General features: G+C 44.4%; 1 protein-coding gene across 1 annotated transcript in view; it reads left to right on the top strand.

The window, feature by feature from the left end:
- Positions 1 to 9,895: 9,895 nt before the first annotated feature.
- LOC140908790 (vesicular inhibitory amino acid transporter-like) overlaps positions 9,896 to 22,650 on the top strand; it is a 43,549-nt gene continuing 30,794 nt past the window's right edge. Inside the window, exon 1 of the mRNA XM_073336665.1 lies at positions 9,896 to 10,204. Within this exon, the coding sequence (XP_073192766.1) occupies positions 9,896 to 10,204 (309 nt within the window). The remainder of the gene's footprint in view (positions 10,205 to 22,650) is intronic.

Below are 22,650 nucleotides of genomic sequence, written 5' to 3'. Positions count from 1 at the left end.
AATGGCTGTCCGACTTGAGCACAGCAACAACAGAAGCATCAACAACTGTTCAAACAGATGGCATTGCACCAGCAACAGTTGTTACCAGGTCTACCATCCATTGTACCAGCTGCAACTTCTCAGGGTCCCACCACTAAGTGGAATGTGTCCCCTACACTTCAGGGAACCATTCATTCTTGGTACCTTTAGCAAGACTGACAATGGCCTCTCAATGGCCCCCAGCTCTGTGGGCAATCTGGCTTGCTCCATCACTGGGGAAACCCAAATAATATACTAGGTACTTGAAGATGCAGCAGCCCAGGACTGTTAATAGGTGAAGGTAGCCATATGGGACTAGCTAGGTCTAGAGGAACAAACCTATAGCCACCATTTCCAACACAAGCGCTACTTGCTGTACCATGGTCATGGGCAATCGTACAAAGGCTAGAGGACTTCTGCTGGTGTTGATTTAAGCCAGAGTCTCAAATGGGATCCCAGAGAGTACAACTCAGTTACGGAACTGTTGGTACAGATTATTCTGTCTTCAGACTGAGACTGGTTTGCAGACACCCCCTGGTAATCCTAGCAGACATCGCCCAGCTTATGGAGAACTATACGGCAATTCAAGCCAGCCAAGGGCCTTCTGCTGCAGAATTCATATACACTGGAGAAGGAAATGGACTGAGTATTCCAGGATGGAGGTGGCCCATATTGGGTAAACTACAAGAAAACCCAGACACCTGCCTGGTCATCTGGCAGGATGTAAGATTTCTCTAGGACAGCAGGCCCATAATTTAAATGCCCCACAACAAAGGAACAAGGGCCAAGTGAAACTCAGAAAGAGGACAAGACCATAGAAGACAAGGGACAGATTCAGTAGCCTGTTACTCCTGTGGACAACAGGGACACAGGTTTCATGACTGCCCATACAATGGAGTGTAATTTCAGGCAGGTGTGGACAGGACGGAATAGGGCTTGGGGGAAAAGCCCAGGGAAACTCTCAATTCCAGTAGAAGTGAATGGCCAAGAACCACTGGCCCATGTTGACTCAGGATATAACCAGACATTTTTCCAAGAGCAGAAAGTGGAAACAGGAGGGAAGCTTGAAAAGGGAAAAATCACCATTAAATGCATCCATGGAGATGTTCTACAGATGACAGTAAAATTGGCCATTCATGGGAATCAGAGGACGATGTGTGTGCCTCTGGATATCCCCTACCCAGTGATGTTTATTGAGACTGGACATTTTTCCTTGAACTTTTACAGAAGCTTCCCTTAGTGCAGGAGCCTAAAGAAGACACTCCAGAAGAAACATTAGGAGTTTTGTTCCCCATTAAGGACCCTAACCTACTTATCTCATGGCCTAGAAGGAAGAAGTCCCAGAGAGAGGTGATACAGACGACCCCTTTCATAGGCATAATGAAGACCACAGACTCTATAGTCAATCCAGAAGATGCAACAGAACAGCATTCCATAGGCCAAAATGAGACAGCCCCTCTGCAACTGGACCCAAAGAGGCGAACGGGCTTCTTGGATTTCTGCATGGAGCAAAGAAATGATGATACTTTGAGCTGGGCCATTGAACAAAGTAGCAGTGATAGACAATGCGGAGGTGGACCTCCTGAGGGCATGACCATACCCTCATTTTTGTCATTAAGACCGACTTGTTATATCATGTAGATAGTGTTTTGCATTTTCAGTTTTCACCAAAAAATTTACAAGGTTTTTTATTAAAGGAGTTTGGTATTTACTGATTTATACCAATTTATCAATCCACTCAATATTTTGGGGGGCTACTTTTAAAAAAAAAAACCCCAATGCTTTATGTGATTATTGTGTCCTGGAGCTCTGAGACTGAAGCAGTTCTACAGTGTAAAACACAGAACACACATATTGTGGAGATTAGAAAAATCTAACATTAATATCGCACTATGATTGACTCACAAGGAGATGTTGCCCATCTATTTCTTTGAGTTCATTTAGTGTGGTGCTGAATTTAAATCAATCCTCTGCAGATAAAGATAAGGTAAAAAGATAAAGATGGGGTGAAAATGCAAATCTATGCCTGAATACCAACAAGAAAATCAGTGCTTAGTAAGTGTCAAGAAAAGTAAAGCTGGAATGAGGATGATGCATTGCGCTGCAAGGACTACAGCATTGAGGTCAGTGCTCGTGCTGACAGAATAAAGGAGCGTGTTGAAAGCAAGAGACACAAGAAGCTTAAAGAAAGTGAATTTTGGGACAAACAGTCACCATGGCTTTCACCGTGACTTTAATGAAAGAGAAGACACAGCATGATTGTGTCAATGAATTTGTGCATGCTCTTTGTTTTGCCAGACAATCACTGTTAATTGTAGAGGGGCCTATTGGTGACTTTGAAAGATAATACTGTGCAGCAGCAAAAACCCTTCCAAATGCAGACAACCTCACTCGTAAGTATCTGAAATAAAATGATATTTTAGTATCTAGGCTGATGGAAATGTGGTGTCTAGTCTGATTTTTGATGAGTCTCCTGATGCTTTGGACTGTCCAATTCTTGGCCTTTTGTTTTTGATTTCAAAGTGAATAAACCTGCATTGTTTTGTGCTGATGTGACATTCATCCCCTCTGCTGGTAAACATTTTGTCAATGCAGCAATAACTGACATGTTTGCTATGTACCAACTAGCTTGGGAAAATGTGGCTACAACTAAACACAGATTCTGCTTCCTACATGGCTAAGTTTGCACAGGAGATTAAACTCAATCAGAAACTGGAATTGCTATGTACTACCTGCCCTGCTCACCTAATTAGTGTTTTACTGTCAGTAGCTACTGGTACAGAAGAAATGAAAGACGTGAAATCTTGCATCATTGGATTTGGAGCCATTTTCAAGCATGCAAACAAGTTTAAGGCTTTGTTTTACACAGTGTGAGATGAATGCAAAGCCAACTGCCGATTATCTACCCCTGGTGTACCACATAGGTGAATGAGCTTGTACTTCCCTGCCTATCTTGTAAATAATGCATGGACTGCGCTAATGCATCTCCTAGAGCATCCTGAGTTGGTTGGTTCTAAAGCAGAAACTCTGAAGAGACTGGCAAATAACCAAAATGACCACCAGATTCTACGCACCAAGGTAACGTTCATTGTTGAAAACTTGGAATCACTGTGTGACACACACAAAATATTGGAGTTTTCTCTGACTACTCCCAACATGTTTGCCAATTCAGATGTTTTCCGGATCCCAACAACCAAAATCTCAGCTGAAATGAGCACAAAAGCTTCAGGAGAAACATACGGTGAGAAAACCCAGCTGTTTCTGGAAATCCTTATGACCAGAGAACACGAGAAAACCAAAAAAGCATTCAAAACCTTCAATACAATGCTCCCAAGAAATGGGAGATGACTGTAGCTCATAAACTGACCCCCAAAATGTTTGGGGCCAAAGATTCTCTTTGGAATGTCATCCAGGTGTTGCACCCCTTCCTCAAGGTATTTTCAGCACACTATGACTGTTATTCCAGAATGTTTCAACCATTTGCCAATATAGATGAAATCTCAAATCTGAACATGCCTAACCCTGATAATATGAAACTAGATGTGCTGGGTTTTTGGACCAGTCGTCAAAACACACTTCCCAACTCCAGCAAATTGGCAAGGTGAGCTTTGGGTGTACCCCCTGGATCTATTGATACAGAGCACTTATTTTCAAAGTTGGACTACCTCCAAGACAGCAAGAGGCTCAATAGTGAGGATGCATAATTCTCCTCAGAGTAAGAGTGTACAAACCAGGATTTCTGGAAAAACTACTAGCTCAGAGAGACAAAAAATACTTTTGTACATAAAAAAAGGTTTCAGTTATACTGTAGTAAAATGTGTATATTATGAAAGTCCCCATCTCTCCCCCTCACCTCCACCCCGATTTTTTTAAGTCTTGTTTTTGCCTGATTTCATCCTGGTTTTAATGTTTGGAAAATGAACACTGACAAATTCCCAGAATTTTTTTTTTTTTTTACAATCAAAAACTGAAAATGCAGAACACTACATCTAGACCAGGACAAGCAGAGGCATGAGATATGGATGCAATTACTTGTGCCCTGGTTATATCATCTTGAGCTCGACATTCAGCGCACGTAATCCTATGTGCAGGACACTATGGGAACAATAAGACCAGGGCTGGCCTTATCATGAGGCGAACTGAGGCAGACTGCCAGACTGTGGGGGGGGCGGGGGGTGCCACTAGGACCCAGACTGTAGAAAATTGTGTCTGCTGCTGGTGCGTATGTATTCTCTCTGCTCTAGATGCAGAGATGGTGGAGTGCTGTGCTGGAGGAAGGAGGGCACAAGAGACAACAGGCAGGAGAAAAGGTGAGAGGGAATAACAGAAACAGCAGGAGCTGCAGGGAGAGAGAGGAGGAGGAGCCTCTTATGTACCTCTCTAGCACCCCCAGGAGCCTGGACTGATTAACACCAGCTTCTCAGGGAGCTTCCTGTTTCCCGCTGCTTCCCTGAACCCACTTGAGGAGAACAGGCAGTCAACTGAAGTAGTAGGAGCCAGTTAGGCCCTTAAGATGCTGATATCTTCCCTTGCTCAGGCCCTGCTACCAGCCTGCTTATTTGTCCCCTTCAACTGAGTGTTGAGAGCCACTATAGCTGACACAAAACAGCAGTCATGAGTGAAAGAAGAAAACGCCCTTCTGGGGCAGCATTCAGAAAAAGCAAAAGCAAAGGAAGCTTTTCTATCCAAGGAGGAAGGAGCTGTCCTGAGATACATAGACACAAATGTTCACGGCGAGCCTTCCAGCCCCAGTGAGGAGATGCCTGATCTTCCAGTTAGGCAGAGTGCAGGTGACCTGGCAGCTACTGCAGTATCTGTATCTCCATCTCAAATGGATGTAACCATGCACATTCCTAAAAAAAAGTGTAGATCAGGGAAGAGAGTGGTGGAGGTGCAAGAAACAGCTGCTGCTGAGTTTAGTTCCTTAAGTCTAGATGATCCAGGACTGTGGACCCACTTGAGCAGTAGCCTGAGGGACTTCCTTGTACTGCATGGGCCACAGCAAGTGAAAAACTTCATGTTCCACAAAGACAATGAAAATAGAAGTTTCCATCCAACACATTATGGCGTGAAATCCCCAATGGTGACAAACTGGAGAGGCCATGGCTTATGTACTCAAAAACCCAGAATGCTGGATACTGTTTTTGTTACAAACTCTTCCAATCTAATGTTCCAGCCACATTGGGTTCTACAGGAACAAAGGGCTAGAAAAATCTGGCTAGAAATCCGGCATGCTTTGAGAAGGCAGCAAATCACCAGAGAGCATTCCATAGCTGAAAAGAGCTTGAGATGAGACTAAGGTTAAAGGCTACCATAGATGATCAGCATCAAGAGAAGATTGCATCAGAGTCTTTTTACGGGCAAAATGTTCTGAAAAGGCTCATTGCCATTGTGAGAATGCTTGCTACCCAAAACCTAGCACTGTGTGGAACTTCAGATCAGCTGTATGTGCCAAACTATGGAAACTTCCTTAAAATTGTGGAGCTGATGGCTGAGTCTGATGCTGTACTCCAGGAGCATCTAAGAAGAATCACCACCCAAGAAATGTACACACACCACTACCTTGGAAAAACAATTCAGAATGAGATCATACAGTTACTGGCAACAAAAGTCAAACAGAAAATTGTGGTGGATCTGAAGTCAGCAAGATATTATTCTGTTATTCTTGACTGCACACCTGACATCAGCCTTACGGAACAAATGGCTTTAATGGTGCATTGTGTAACAACAGAACCTAGTGAAAATGTCCCTGCAATAGAGCATGAGCTGGTCCAGAGTGTGGACCTTCAGCAGGAAGCAGTTCAAATCTTTGCAACCAAGAAGACACAGAAAGCACCTCTTTGATTATTCAAACAGATAAAAATGCCAGTGTTTACTATGCAGACAAGAAAAATTACATTTGCTGTTCAGGTGTTTGAAAGTTAAGTGTTACTTAATTTTTGAGCAAGGCATTTTAAGTTGTTAGTTCTCCTTTATTGGGGTAGGTAGCAGAGCAGTACTATGAGAGGAGTAGAACAGGAAGAAGGCAGAATTGAGACCTTTCAAAGTTTTGGCCCAAGCGAGGAGGAATGGGTGGGTACCATTTGAGCTCCCTGCCTCAGGTGCCAAAATGTTGTGGGCCGGCCCTGGATAAGACACAGTCTAGGATCCTGACCCAATACTTTTGCCCGGGGTCCTTAAAGAAGTTGAGAATTTGTGTGTGTCATGCCCTAAATGCTAACTAGTGGTCACCAAAGGACTCTACTAGTACCCTTTCCCTTGATGGAGATCCTCTTTGAATCAATAATAATCATTCTTATATGCCCATGTGACCGGGTCAAGACCGCTGGCATCTCCCACTGGTTGTTCCGGGAATTAGCTCTGTCTACTGCAGAGTGTCCTCAGCACGTGGTGTCTTGCCCGTTGTCCATTCTGCTGCCCTGGGACCCACGTTGCTCCCCGCTCGGCAGCATCCACTTCAGGACACTGTCCTCCGGCAGTGCCCACTACTCCAGACTCAGCCCCTTCCGGGGGGAGCGTGGGGGGAGGGGGCACAGTTAACATCAGTCTTTGGGACTCGCACCTGCCTCAGTGGCCAACCACAACCCAAAGCCTAGCCCCTTAGCTCAGGGGCAAGTTGCCGTCTGTATTGGCCCCTGTCTTCCATGGCCAGATGTAGTGTAAGCCAGGCCTGCCTGCTACTCTGGGTCCCGACCCAGGGACCCTCTAGCAGCAGCCTCTTTCTGACCTCCTTCATTACCCTCTCATCCGTCTATTCTTCCCTGGGCCACTTCCTCTTTGGCCCTGTGCACCTTCTAGGCCCTTTGTAGCAGGATCAGCAGCCTGGCAGGTAACGGGGTTGGAGCTCTCTCCTGCTCCCCCGAGCCTGCCCAGCACTGCTCTGTCTTGCTAGTCAGGGAGAGACTGCCTTCTCAACTGCTAGGCAGCCTTTATATAGGACCTAGCCTGGCCCTGATTGGCTATCCCCAGGCTTTCTCTGATTGGCTGCTGGCCTGCGCAGCCTCAAAAGGCCTATTGCAGCCCTGTTCTCAGGGGGTGGGACGACCGCCCCACCACAGTCTCCTAGAGAAGAGTGCCTCTGGACACCAGCATATTCTTGTTATCATGGACTTGGTCACCCAGTAGCCGGAAGTCATACCATTCCAGACAATGAATGACAAGACTATTGCTAATGAGCTGCTGAAGGCCTTTGCCTGGGTAGAGACTCCCAAAGAGATCATGATGGACCAGGGAACAGGTTTTACAATCTGATAAGAGAGTTCTGTGGCCTACTAAAAGTCAAAGCATTATACACATCTGTAGGGCCCTATCAATTTCACAGTCCACTTTGTTCATTTTCACAGTCATAGGATTTTTAAAATCATAAATTTCATGATTTCAGCTATTTAAATCTGAAATTTCATGGTGGTGTAATTGTAGGGGTCCTGACCCAAAAAGGAGTTGTGGGGGGGCGGGGGGGGTGTCGCAAGGTTATTGTATGGAGGAGTGTGGTACTAGTGCCCTTACTTCTGTGTTGCTGCTGGCAGGGCACTGCCTTCAGAGCTGGGCACCCAGCCAATAGCCACTGCTCTCTGGCTGCTGAGCGCTGAAGGCAGTGCAGAAGTAAGGGTGGCAATATTACCACCCCCCTCTAAAATAGCCTTGTGACCCTCTGCAACTTCCTTTTGGGTCAGGACCTCCAATCTGAGAAACGTTGGTTTCCCTTGTGAAATCTGTATAGTATAGGGTGAAAGCACACACAAGATCAGATTTCACGGCGGGAGACCAGATTTCATGGTCCATGACGCATTTTTCATGTCCGTTAATTTGGTAGGGCCCTGCTCATCTGTGTACCATCCATAGACAGATGTCCAGTGGAAAGACTTAATCAGATGGTAAAGAGAATGCTCAAGAAATTCATTATCCAAGACTCTTAATATTGGGATCAACTACTCCTGGCCCTACTTTCTCCATTAAGGAAGTATCACAAGCCTTGAAAGGGTTTTCACCACTGCAAGTGCTATATGGGCAACCACCAAGAGGCATACTAGACATGGTGTGAGAGACATGGGAAAGCCAGGCTCCAAGAACCAAAAACCTTGTACAATATGTCTTAAAGTTACATGAGAGACTGGAAGCTATGGAATGCTATGCTAGAGGAAGGAGCACAGGCACAACAACAATTACATTATAATAAAGGGGCAAGACTATGTGTCTTCCAGTCAAGCAACAATCTCTGAATCAAAGCTTATGGTCAAGTGGCAAGACCCTTATGAGGTGGTAAATGAGATGGAACTGCAAACTATTTAATTAGACAAATGGGGGGGATGAATCACAAATTGACCATGTAAATTTGCTGAAGCCAGGGAAAGCCACTTCATCATGCCATATGCTGAGGAACTGGGATCCCAAATTAGAGATTGCCTGAAAGAAAGCTCAGTGCCCCTCAGAGAGAACCTAAACCAGAAGCAAACAAAACAGGCACTCCAATCACTTTTACAAAGATATTCTCAGCCCATCATGAGAACATATCCATGGGCCACAATCACATTAATATGGAACCCAGTAAAGTAATACAGAAGAGCTCCAACCAATCCCCCCAAAACTGAGGAGGGTTATCAAGAAAGAGCTCAAGGTCATGTCAGAACTCGGGATATCCCAAAGTGACTGGAGAAGTCCTACTCTGCTGGTTCCAAAGTCAGATAACTCACTACATTTCTGTATAGACTTCAGAAAGGTGAACAGTTTCAGAAATGATATCTACCCCCTGCCTTGGGTGGATGAATTCAGACTGGCTGGGAGAAGCCCAATATATCACCACTCTGGATTTAACAAAGGGATACTGGCAGATTCCCTTAACACCAGACTCTCAGGAGAAGATTGCTTTTCTATGCAGAAAAGGGGCAGAGATGACACTAAAAACTAGTGAATCCTGAAACTACACTCCCTCTCTTTTCCTTCCTTGCACAAATCCCAGGTGCCTCTCCATGAAAATAAGGAAAACAAAATAGATACTGTTTCTATGGTCTTATGGTGTGTAAAGACTAATGTATCTTTATTTATAGCCCTGGAATGAACAGACAGAGCTAAACAGCATTAAAAAATGCTCCTCTCTCTCCTCAGAAAAATACTATGAAATAGAAATGGTTATAAATATGCTAGAAGTTTTAAACTTTGAGCTTATGTTTTTAAAACATTTTTAAAGTTCTACTGACCTCTGTAGACAATAAATAAGAGCAGGAAATTCTCACATCTGGAGAAGTAGATAGTTATTTATATTTATATTTGCCCCCATTCTCTAGTTAATTTTGAATAAATTATTCTTTTTAAAGTTGTTGTAATGTTATAACTCTACACATGAATGATATAATTTGGTCTAAATATGATGGGACTACTTAGCTCATGGACAATGTAATAAACCTTAATTTAACCCAACAATAGCCTGCTCTATTAACTTCTATATATATATTACATTCATTTGGTTTATATCAGTCAGTCAATGCTGCTTTTTAATGCAGTAATTTTTTTTTTGAGGAATATTTACTTGTATTGAAAAACATGTTTGCATAATTTCCAGGAACAGATTCTTGCAACCACTTGTAGCTTCTTCACGAGTGACTGATCTATGTACTTACCATAAGTAAAAGGATTTGAATTGTAAATTTCAGCTTGCAGGCTACTAAACCTCATTGACTCTGAGCAGCACCTTGAAGACCCTGGGGATGTTCCTTTAGTTTGCCATTTGAAACTGACACAAATAAAAGACTGAAGGCCAACAGACCTCATAAATCATAGCTACAGTGTCAATGCTAATTAACAAAGGGACTAACAACACACAACTACTGCAAAAAATAAGGACAGCCAGGAAAAGATTTTATTTTAATAGCTGGTATTCAGGATGGCTTACCTGAAGCAGACTCTTTCATCTCTTCCCCATCGCTTTAGGGGTACACAGTCCCTATTTTTCAGGCTGGTGAAATGGGATGGTTGCCTAGATGCTGAAGAAGAAAATGTGAATTTTGCCAGAAGGGATGAGCTTAACCGGACCCACAGCGAGGAAAAAGAGGAACAAGATGCTACCAAGACCCTTGAGTTTAATGTCTCCCACCAGGATCCAGGATATCAATCCAAGGCTCACATGCAAGGTGCCCAGATCAAACTGATCACCACTTGGGAAGCTGGATGGAATGTTACCAATGCCATACAGGTAAAATGCTTACCTATTTACATTAATCATCATTTTAAACACTTACTCTGTTTTGTTTTAACTATATCATTTCACATTTTACTCGGAAGGTTTTTGATTTCATCTCAGATGGTGGATTAATTTATTACTGACATATTTCAACGTTTTTACATGAAACTTACACTTTAAAAACAGGGAACAAAAGTCAGAAGGGAGTCCCGGGAGAGGTAGGGACATTCTCAAAAGAGAGAAAGATTCTGAAAATAATTAAACAAAGTGAAAATAAAGAGATGCTAACTGCCTCTTTAGGTTTGGAATTGCCTTTCCATGTGTATATTTGTATTCTGAGAAAATCACCAAGTTAAAGAAGGTGGAGATAAATCTGAAATACAATATGTAAACATCTCACAAAACCAGAGACAACGTATTTAAGACCAGTTTCATGCCAGGTCTAATTTAACTGATGACTATGAATTTGGACCAAAGAGAGTAATAATAAAATAACACTTTTTATTAGACATCAAATTTAAACTTGGTTCCATAATTTTCTTGATGGAAAAAGTGTTTTTTTTCATATACATAAATTTAGCTTAACATTGTTTTTAAAACTGATTTTTCCCTCCCCCTCCTTTTCATTTGAGACATCACACAGTAAGAAGAAACAAATGTCTAAAGACATACTTCACATTTAGCATTGTTTATATACTAATCAGTAGCTCACTTGGAAATTTTCATGACACCCTAAATATGAAAAAAAAGTTCTTCCACTGTTGTTTGAGACTTTGATAACTTTAATGGACATTTGCTTGTTCATCTTCTTCTAACCCCCCAATCTTGTTGGGGGGAAAAAAACCCTAAACATTGTCTATGTCTCAAAGTTTCCAAGCTATATCTAATGTAAAATGAATAAAAATACAATAAAATTTAAGTCAGTTACGTATCATACTCTAAATGTGTTTAACTATGAACATAGACATACAAACATAATACAACAATGGAAATACATTTTAGTGACAAGTCAGTTCTGCAGCCTCTCAGCATGGTCTATCAGCACAATGGGCTGGGGGTGAAATCCTGGCCCCAGAACAGTCAATGGGAGTTTTGCCATTGACTTTAATGAAATCATTTCACTTTGGAGAGCAAGGGACTTTGTTTCTAGACCCAGTTTTATCAATGCCTTGTTGTGTGACCTTTGGCAAGTCACTTAACCTCTCTTTGCCATTGTTTCGCCATCTGAAAAATATAGGTAATAATACCAGTCGCTCAAAGTTGTTTATGACTCCTGGATCTATTTAAATACAATATTATATTACTTATTATTACTTATTATTATAGATTCCAATATAGAACTAGGTATTTAGCAATACAGTAGCAATACTACTTACACATGGCAGACAATTAAAAGATTTTTTAAAAAGGACAAAGTAGCTAATCAGTTCAGGAAGAAGGGCTTCATTCGCAGTCTGTCTACACTGCAGTAAAATTACCTGTGGCTGGCCCAGGTCAACTCATTCAGGCTGGCGGATGGTGGGCTGGGGTAGGAGGGCGGTTTGGGCTGCAAGGCGATAAAATTGCAGTGTAGACATTGAGGCTTGGGCTGGTGCCCAGCTCTGAGACCCCATGAGGCAGGAAAGTCCCAGATCCGGGTTCCAGCAGAAGTCTGAACATCTATATTGCAATTTTATAACCCCATGGCCCAAGCTCCACAAGTCCGAGTCAGCTGACCCAGGTGAGCTGTGGGTGTTTTGTTGCAGTGTACACATACCCTTAGTGTCTACAGCTTTGAACCCTGCTACTTAGTCTTGCTTGGTCCAGTATTTTAAAACAGAACACAACAGCAACAGGGGGCAAGCAACGGTTTTGCTGTGTTTTGTTTATGGGGGAGCATGAAGGTTGCAAAGTGGGAAATTATGATTTATTTACTAATACAGTTGGACTTTTCTAATGGATATATTGTATGTGGGTAAGTGCAGCAGAGCAGGTGTGCAATACATTTTGTGTTTTCTGTTCTTGAACTTCTCTGAAGTATGGGGAAAAAAAACCTTTATGTTTGGTTCGGGAAATTCTATAAAATAGGTATCTAAGGCAGAAAAAAAAAATCTTGAGTTGACACAGGTCACTGAACATATAAGAATTTGAGGGAATTTCTATGCAAACCTGAAGAGAAAAATCAGGAGTTATGAACAGAATGATTAAAGCAACCAGAATGCTCTTGACAGGTGGAAACAAGCTCTGTTAAAATGGGAATGACAGTTGTTTTTGCCTTACCCAGAGGAAAGGGCAACAGTGTTTTGCATGGCAATTAGAGATAAATGTTTAAGTTGAATTTGAAAACACTCTAAACAGTTATTTCAGTGCACACAATTAATCCACAAATGAAATTATCTTATAATCTGGAAATATTTTAAGAGTAGGTAACTTTTTGGTCATTATGACATTCAGTAAAGAGGCCTTTTTTAGATTGTCTGCTTATTAAGTAGTACTTATTTGCATTGGAAATGTTTAAGTTTTTTTCCTTCAACTGAAGAATGTGAAATTTTGATGACAGCATTGTTTATGTAAATGGTTGTTTCAGACATTTAAAGTTTCCAAGGAAACATGTTTCATATTCTTCCACTGAACATGCAAATGAAAACCTGTGTGCAGTTAAAACTACCTTTAAGAAGAGACATAACCCAAAATTACAAGATAAAGGGATGAAGAAAAGTATACTCTGGCAGATTGGTTCAAGTTACCCTTCTAGTTAGCAATAAAGGGGCAAAATGTTACACTGGTTTTCACAGTAGTCTAGATTCTAACAATATCGTAGTGCCAAAGGAGTCTTTACATATCAACCGCATGGAAGAGGAGTGTAGTCAGATGAGATGACATGGCCAGCCAAAGAAAAAGAATGTCAAAATAAAAATCCCACTAAGCCTACTGTGTCCTGAAGTGCAAGTGGCCAGAAAACAGCTATTAGGAAGATGTAAAATAAAGTAAAAAGAAAAGGAGTACTTGTGGCACCTTAGAGACTAACTAATTTATTAGAGCATAAGCTTTCGTGAGCTACAGCTCACTTCCTCAGATGCATATCGTGGAAACTGCAGCAGGCTTTATATATACACAGAGAATATGAAACAATACCTCCTCCCACCCCACTGTCCTGCTGGTAATAGCTTATCTAAAGTGATCATCAGGTGGGCCATTTCCAGCACAAATCCAGGTTTTCTCACCCTCCACCCCCCCACACAAATTCACTCTCCTGCTGGTGATAGCCCATCCAAAGTGACAACTCTTTACACAATGTGCATGACAATCAAGTTGGGCTATTTCCTGCACAAATCCAGGTTTTCTCACATCCCCCCCCCATACACACACAAACTCACTCTCCTGCTGGTAATAGCTCATCCAAACTGACCACTCTTCAAGTTTAAATCCAAGTTAAACCAGAACATCTGGGGGGGGGGGTAGGAAAAAACAAGAGGAAACAGGCTACCTTGCATAATGACTTAGCCACTCCCAGTCTCTATTTAAGCCTAAATTAATAGTATCCAATTTGCAAATGAATTCCAATTCAGCAGTTTCTCGCTGGAGTCTGGATTTGAAGTTTTTTTGTTTTAAGATAGCGACCTTCATGTCTGTGATTGCGTGACCAGAGAGATTGAAGTGTTCTCCGACTGGTTTATGGAATTATTGCAATTTTATTGGAATTCATTTGCAAATTGGATACTATTAATTTAGGCTTAAATAGAGACTGGGAGTGGCTAAGTCATTATGCAAGGTAGCCTGTTTCCTCTTGTTTTTTCCTACCCCCCCCCCCAGATGTTCTGGTTTAACTTGGATTTAAACTTGAAGAGTGGTCAGTTTGGATGAGCTATTACCAGCAGGAGAGTGAGTTTGTGTGTGTATGGGGGTGGGGGGGATGTGAGAAAACCTGGATTTGTGCAGGAAATAGCCCAACTTGATTGTCATGCACATTGTGTAAAGAGTTGTCACTTTGGATGGGCTATCACCAGCAGGAGAGTGAATTTGTGTGGGGGGGTGGAGGGTGAGAAAACCTGGATTTGTGCTGGAAATGGCCCACCTGATGATCACTTTAGATAAGCTATTACCAGCAGGACAGTGGGGTGGGAGGAGGTATTGTTTCATATTCTCTGTGTATATATAAAGCCTGCTGCAGTTTCCACGATATGCATCTGAGGAAGTGAGCTGTAGCTCACGAAAGCTTATGCTCTAATAAATTAGTTAGTCTCTAAGGTGCCACAAGTACTCCTTTTCTTTTTGCGAATACAGACTAACACGGCTGTTACTCTGAAACCTAAAATAAAGTATTCCATCACTACTTTAACTTATAACCCGACTGAGATGGACTTCCCCAGAACTCTCAGCAGCAAACACAAAGCTCAGGGCTGCAGAAAACTCATCTGTCCTACCAAACAGTTTCAAAGTGCTTTCAATAGTATGAACCTCACTACCTTTTACATTTAAAATATAGTTGGGAGGGGTTCCCCCTCGGGGGCCACCTAGAACTGGGGTATCACTGAGCCATCTGACCCACCAGCCTGGGCTCCCTCTCACACGGTGTTGCCGTACAAGTTGCAAAGCCCTCCAAGCCTGCACTTTCACCAGCATTCACACAGGTAGGGACACACCCAGCTGAAGTCACATGCAGGCTCTCTAACCACCTGCCTCCCAGCCTAGGACCAATGTTTCCTCTAATTTTTCCCACCCATGCACAGAATGAATTTTGTTATGTGCACCAATACGGAGGTGATGTGTGACACTTCACCTCCGTATTGGTGGACATAACAAAATTCATGTGGTGAGGTGGGGCTGAGGGGTTTGGAGTGTGGGAGGGGGCTCAGGGCTGGGGCAGAGGGTTGGGGTTCTGGGGGGTGAGGTCTCCAGCAGGGGGTGCTGGCTCTGGGGTGGGGCTGGGGATGAGGGACTCAGGGCTGGGGCAGAGGGTTGGGGTTAGGGGGGGGGGGTTCGGGCACCATCTGGAGGTGTGGGCTCTGGGGTGGGGCTGAGGGGCTTGGGGTACAGTGGGGCTCCCTGGGCTATGGTGGGAAGAGAGGACTCCCCCCAGATCTCTCTCCTCACAGCAGCACCTGGGCTGCAGGGGAAGGGCACCTGTCCCCAAGCCATGGAAGGTTTGGGGCTGCGACAGGTTTGGGGCTGGGGGAGGGGAGCTATGGCAGGTTCAGGGCTTGCGGAGAGGCACCTCTTCCCTCCAGAGCCCTGAACACCTGCATGGTGCTTTATAGGCAGCTGCGCAGTCATGCAGCTTAGAGGGAATTTAGCCTAGGAACCCAGAGCAGTACCATCCTGCCCTGGTCAAATCTGGCCAGTATATGGGTTTAAACCCAGTCTGCCTCTCCCTCAATGTGAAGAGGACCACGCACACTAGTGGTAACCAAGCTGAGATTTTCCCTAGACATCTTAATCAAACGCACAGTGGTTTGGATTAAAACAAAATAAATTTATTAACTACAAACAGATAGATTAAGTGATTATAAGTAATAGCAAACAGATCAAAGCAGATTACCTAGTAAATAAACAAAACCGCAAACTGAGCGTAACTTACTAGATAGGTAGGATGTGAATTAGCAAATCTCACCCTGAGTGATAAACAGTCTGGCAGATTCTTAAGGCAGAAGCCACCTTGGCTTTGCAGCTTGGGTTTCCCAGGTTTTCCATACACAGGTCCCTTTGGCCTGGGACCATCACTTCCCCCTGTTCAGTCTTTATTCCTCAGGTGTTTCCAGGTGTGTTGTTGTAGGGAGAATGAGGTCCCCTTATGCTGCCCTTTTCCTCCTTTTATATTTTCTTCCCAGTTGCTGGAAAGCTCTTTTGCTGTGACCTGGGTCAAACAGTTCCCATTGTGTAGTGCTATCTCTGAGAGGTTTCTGTTGTATACAGTTCCTGGCATAATCCTTGGCTTGTGTGCATTTCCTCAGTAAGCCATTAACATTGTTTGGTCTTTTTACTGTTGTACCTGAAAGGCTGCTTGTGGGTATTTTCAACCTCACAACATGTATCAGTAACACATACATAGCCAAACTTAATAACTTCACATACGATGATAGCACATACAATCTAACAAGTTATTACTGTCTAGCAGAAAAAGACTTTTAGAATGATATCTCACAAGGCATACTTCGTACAAAACATATCCTAATTACATGAGAGTGGTGACTATTGGGGTGCCTGTGTGTCACAATAGTGTAATGTATAAATATTAAATTACTGAAAATATATTAATCATATATTCATAGCCAGAGCCTTACTACTTTCAAAATTAGCATAACTTCATTGACTTCAATGGATCTATGCTGATTGACAGCAGCTGAGGACTTTATTCTATATGTTTTGTAAAATGTATTGATTATATTATATACTTGTCTCATATACCAATACATTCCAATAGTTCCATTATTAGATTTTATTACATTTGTGAATAATGATACCATAGTCAGAGTATCAATTTTATATTTTTATATCTGGTTTATGTACGCATTTGAACTTGTGGCTATAAATCAGGGGTTCTCAAATTGGGGGGCATGACCCCTCAGAGGGTTGTGAGGTTATTATATGGGGGGTCATAAGCTGTCAGCCTCCACCCCAAACCTCACTTTGCCTCCAGCATTTATAATAGTGTTAAATATAAAAAGGTGTTTTTAATTTATATGGGGGGTTGCACTCAGGTGCTTTTTGTCTGAAAGGGGTCACCAGTACAAAAGTTTGAGAACTGCTGCTATATATGATTCATACAGTTACAACATATCTGGCATACTATATTTTATACATCACAAAAGGAATCCAGGTATCCAATTTTAATATTTAATGTTTTCATTGATGAGAATATAGTTTCCATATAGGGGTCTATGATGATAAATTTTTATCTGTGACCCTTTATGGTGTTCACCTGAGTAGATATGATCGTTGATATTTCTCTTTCTTCCATGGTTTCAGCTGCCTTCATCACACTAGCGATAAGGATAAATCCTTAGAGACACTGAACTCCACAAATGGAATATGTAAGGGACCTGCACCTCCAAGGACCAGGGATCAGGTTTGCACAGACATGCAGGCTCACTAGGGTTGCCAGGTGTCCAGTTTTCAACTGGAACAGCTAGTCAAAAAGTAACCCTGGCAGCTCCAGTCAGTACCAGTGACCGGGGTGTTAAAAGTCCAATTGGCGCGGGGCTGGCAGGCTCCCTACCCAGCGCTGCGCGGCTCCTGGGAAGCAGCCATCATGTCCCTCCTGCTCGTAGGCATAGGGGGCTCTATGCACTGCCCCCACCCCAAGCGCCGGCTCTGCAACTCCCATTGGCCAGGAACTACGCCCAGTAAGCACCACCCAGAGCCTGCGCCACTCACCCCCTCCTGCACTCCAACCCCCTGACCCATTCCTGAGCCCCCTCCTGCATCCCAAAACCCTCATTCCTAGCCCCACCCCAGAGCCCGCACCCTCAATCCGGAGCCCTCACCCCCCATGCCCTAATCCCCTGCACCAGTCCTGAGCCCCCTCCCCACCCTGAACACCTCATTTCTGGCCCCACCCAGGAGCCTGCACCTCCAACCCAGAACCTGTACCCCCTCCCACACCCCAACCCCTTGCCTCAGCCCAGAGCCCCCTCCCACACTCCAAACCCCTCATCCCCAGCCCCACCCCAGGCCCACCTCCAACCAGAGCCCTCACCCCCTCCCACACCTCTACCCCCTGCCCCAGCCCGGTGAAAATGAGCAAGTGAGTGAGGGTGGGGAGGAGCAAGTGACGGAGAGAGGGCGGATGGAGTCAGTGGAGAGCAGGGAAGAAATGGGGAAGGGGCGAGGCCTCCGGGAGGGGGCGGGGCAAGGGTGTTCAGTTTTCTGCAATTAAGAAAGTTGGCACCCCTAAAGCCCACTGGGTGCCCATCTGCATTTTTAGCTGCCTTTTAAATCTGTCCCCAGGTCCTTAATTGCACCACAGAATCCCAACATGGATTTTCACCCTTAAATTCAAGTAGCTTACACACCTGGGTTTAATTTATACCACTTAGAATGCCACCTTAGAGCTTGGCCCAAATTATTCATTTTCTATATTCAAAGTTCAAGAACAAGGGCCCACTCCAGTATTTCTGACCAGAGCAGTAAGTTAAGCCACTTCAGTGTTTTGGGCTGCACACTGAAGTTAGAGTAAGTCATACTCTGAAAGAATTTATAGAAGCCTGGGCAACAAAGATACAACAGCATTTCCCACCATGGGCTAGTTTTGAGAATTCAAATGTAGAGGCCTGCTGCTGATAGAAACAACCAGCTTTCCTAGAGTCTGATCCAGAAGCAGCCAATCAACAAACATTGGCTATGGCTATGTCTACACAGGAATGTAAGCCGAGAGTTAGTGGGACTCAAGTCAGCTCATCTGTGCCAGAAAACCCTGAGCATGAGTGTCTACATTTCATTTTAATCATCAGTTAAGAATTTTCTGACCCATGCTCAAACCTAGGGCTCTGGCATCCACACTGCAGTGTGCAGATCTAAGTCAAAGTAAATATATCCCAAAATGCCTAGCTCCCTCCCACTCCCCAAGGGTGACCAACCATCCCTAATAGGGTGGAACATTTCAAGTCCTGGTCCTGGGCTGAATGACTCTGGGACAACATTTGTCCCAATTTCCCTCTGGCGCTGCTCCACACCTGTCCGAGGCTCAGGGGCAGCGCCAGCCTCTTCCCGTTGGGAGGGGCTGAGATGGGCCTTAGCCCCCCTCACCATGAGACCCTACGCCCTTCTTTCTTCTTCCCCCCAAGGCCTGTCCCTGGCCAGGCCAGAAGCCGGAGCCAGGCAGTAGTAAGAACCACCCAGAGACCCCTGGACGTGCTGAGCTGGGAACTCTGCCACTGCCCCTCCCTGTCCCTTGCTCCCAGGCCCCACTTACTCTCCTTGGGGCTGCCTGTGCAGGGGTGTCCGGGCTGCATGCACTGCGAGGGTGGCGAGTGCATGCAGCCTCCCACCTGGCAACTTTGCTTCTTGCTCTGGGCAAGCTCCATGCATCAGCAAAGTAGAGCCGAAGCCACTAGTGGAACAGGAGCAGGCAGAGGGAGGGCACTTGGCCAGACAGTAATGGCACTTCTAGCCATGGTGATGGATGCCTGCTGCACTGCTTCTCTGCCACCCGGAACTCTGGGATACATCTGGCGGAATTCTGGGACCAGAGTCAAGCCGGGGCCACACACACAGGAAACCAATAACCGAGGTCCCAGTTTAAAACGAGTTCATATCCTCGAACCCTGCAGGATCCTGGGACCTTGGGTCTGAGCCCTAGATTAGCAAATTTGCAGTGTGGATGCAAGGCGGGTTTGGCTTGAGCCTAGGCTCAGACCTGCAGGGCTGTGCACTGCATTGCTGCCTACACATACCCTGTGTGGAAGACTGTGTGACTGTTTTTCAGCTGCCCATCACATCAGGGATCTGGATGATTGAGGCAGAGAAAGAAAGCAATTGTATTAGCTGGTGTAACTGTTAGAAGTACAGAACCTTTAGGATGTGACACATCAGTGCTCTGCAGCTCCTATCAGTTTTGCCAACATAAAGGCATCATAAAGTAAGCTGTAAGTATTCCACAAATAATTCCCCCAACATAGAGGCAGTTCCTGGTAACTGAGGTGGGTTTAGATAGCTCTATGCCACTCTACAGATGCCACCAGTTCGAGGGGCATGAGTATTGTTAGGGGAAGGAGTTTTGCCAGGGTATTCCAATGCTATGGCTATTTCCAGCCACTAGAATCACCCATAAAAGCCACAATGCAGTCCTCAGGATTGTGCTACCCTGTACCATAGGCCAACTCCACTATATTCTAATATGCAAATAGGAAAGTTACATAATCCCTCCCCACACAGAAACTCCAATTATGTCCAGGGTTTGGCTTAAACCTAACCATTCCATGGGTAACTCAAATTGTTTTGGCTATGTAGTTTAAGTCAGGTTTCAGAGTAACAGCCGTGTTAGTCTGTATTCGCAAAAAGAAAAGGAGTACTTGTGGCACCTTAGAGACTAACCAATTTATTTGAGCATGAGCTTTCGTGAGCTACAGCTCACTTCATCAGATGCATACCATGGAAACTGCAGCAGACTTTATATACACACAGAGAATATGAAACAATACCTCCTCCCACCCCACTGTCTTGCTGGTAATAGCTTATCTAAAGTGATCATCAAGTTGGGCCATTTCCAGCACAAATCCAGGTTTTCTCACCCTCCACCCCCCACACACAAATTCACTCTCCTGCTGGTAATAGCCCATCCAAAGTGACAACTCTCTACACAATGTGCATGATAATCAAGTTGGGCCATTTCCTGCACAAATCCAGGTTCTCTCACCCCCGCACAGCAGACTGGACTTCTACATAGAGTGCTTCCGCCGACGTGCACGGGCTGAAATTGTGGAAAAGCAGCATCACTTGCCCCATAACCTCAGCCATGCGGAACGCAATGCCATCCACAGCCTCAGAAACAACTCTGACATCATAATCAAAAAGGCTGACAAAGGAGGTGCTGTTGTCATCATGAATAGGTCGGAATATGAACAAGAGGCTGCTCGGCAGCTCTCCAACACGAGTTTCTACAAGCCATTACCCTATGATCCCACTGAGAGTTACCAAAAGCAACTACAGCATTTGCTCAAGAAACTTCCTGAAAAAGCACAAGATCAAATCCACACAGACACACCCCTGGAACCCCGACCTGGGATATTCTATCTACTACCCAAGATCCATAAACCTGGAAATCCTGGGCGCCCCATCATCTCAGGCATTGGCACCGTGACAGCAGGATTGTCTGGCTATGTAGACTCCCTCCTCAGGCCCTACGCTACCAGCACTCCCAGCTACCTTCGAGACACCACTGACTTCCTGAGGAAACTTCAATCCATCGGTGATCTTCCTGATAACACCATCCTGGCCACTATGGATGTAGAAGCCCTCTACACCAACATTCCACACAAAGATGGACTACAAGCCGTCAAGAACACTATCCCCGATAACGTCACGGCTAACCTGGTGGCTGAACTTTGTGACTTTGTCCTTACCCATAACTATTTTACATTTGGGGACAATGTATACCTTCAGATCAGCGGCACTGCTATGGGTACCCGCATGGCCCCACAGTATGCCAACATTTTTATGGCTGATTTATGGCTGATCCTTGCTTCCTCAGCTCTCGTCCCCTAAAGCCCCTACTCTACTTGCGCTATATTGATGACATTTTCATCATCTGGACCCATGGAAAAGAAGCCCTTGAGGAATTCCACCATGATTTCAACAACTTCCATCCCACCATCAACCTCAGCCTGGTCCAGTCCACACAAGAGATCCACTTCCTGGACACTACAGTGCTAATAAACAATGGTCACATAAACACCACCCTATACCGGAAACCTACTGAACGCTATTCCTACCTACATGCCTCCAGCTTTCACCCTGACCGCACCACACGATCCATTGTCTACAGCCAAGCTCTGCGATACAACCGCATTTGCTCCAACCCCTCAGACAGAGACAAACACCTACAAGATCTCTGTCAAGCTTTCTTACAACTACAATACCCACCTGCGGAAGTAAAGAAACAGATTGATAGAGCCAGAAGAGTTCCCAGAAGTTACCTACTACAGAACAGGCCTAACAAAGAAAATAACAGAACGCCACTAGCCGTCACCTTCAGCCCCCAACTAAAATCCCTCCAACGCATTATTAAGGATCTACAACCTATCCTAAAGGATGACCCAACACTCTCACAAATCTTGGGAGACAGGCCAGTCCTTGCCTACAGACAGCCCTGCAACCTGAAGCAAATACTCACCAACAACCACATACCACACAACAGAACCACTAACCCAGGAACTTATCCTTGCAACAAAGCCCGTTGCCAATTGTGCCCACATATCTATTCAGGGGACACCATCACAGGGCCTAATCACATCAGCCACACTATCAGAGGCTCGTTCACCTGCACATCCACCAATGTGATATATGCCATCATGTGCCAGCAATGCCCCTCTGCCATTTACATTGGTCAAACTGGACAGTCTCTACGTAAAAGAATAAATGGACACAAATCAGATGTCAAGAATTATAACATTCATAAACCAGTCGGAGAACACTTCAATCTCTCTGGTCACGCAATCACAGACATGAAGGTCGCTATCTTACAACAAAAAAACTTCAAATCCAGACTCCAGCGAGAAACTGCTGAATTGGAATTCATTTGCAAATTGGATACTATTAATTTAGGCTTAAATAGAGACTGGGAGTGGCTAAGTCATTATGCAAGGTAGCCTATTTCCCCTTGTTTTTTCCTATCCCTTCCCAGACGTTCTGGTTTAACTTGGATTTAAACTTGGAGAGTGGTCAGTTTGGATGAGCTATTGCCAGCAGGAGAGTGAGTTTGTGTGTGTGTGTGTGTGTCCCTGGGAAGAAAAAAAAAGGGAGGGGAGGTGAGAGCCTGGATT

The sequence above is a fragment of the Lepidochelys kempii genome, chromosome 3 (assembly GCF_965140265.1).
Source record: "Lepidochelys kempii isolate rLepKem1 chromosome 3, rLepKem1.hap2, whole genome shotgun sequence".
Lineage (NCBI taxonomy): Eukaryota > Metazoa > Chordata > Testudines > Cheloniidae > Lepidochelys > Lepidochelys kempii.
Note: the sequence above shows the minus strand (reverse complement) of the source record. Positions and strands in the feature narration are given on the sequence as shown.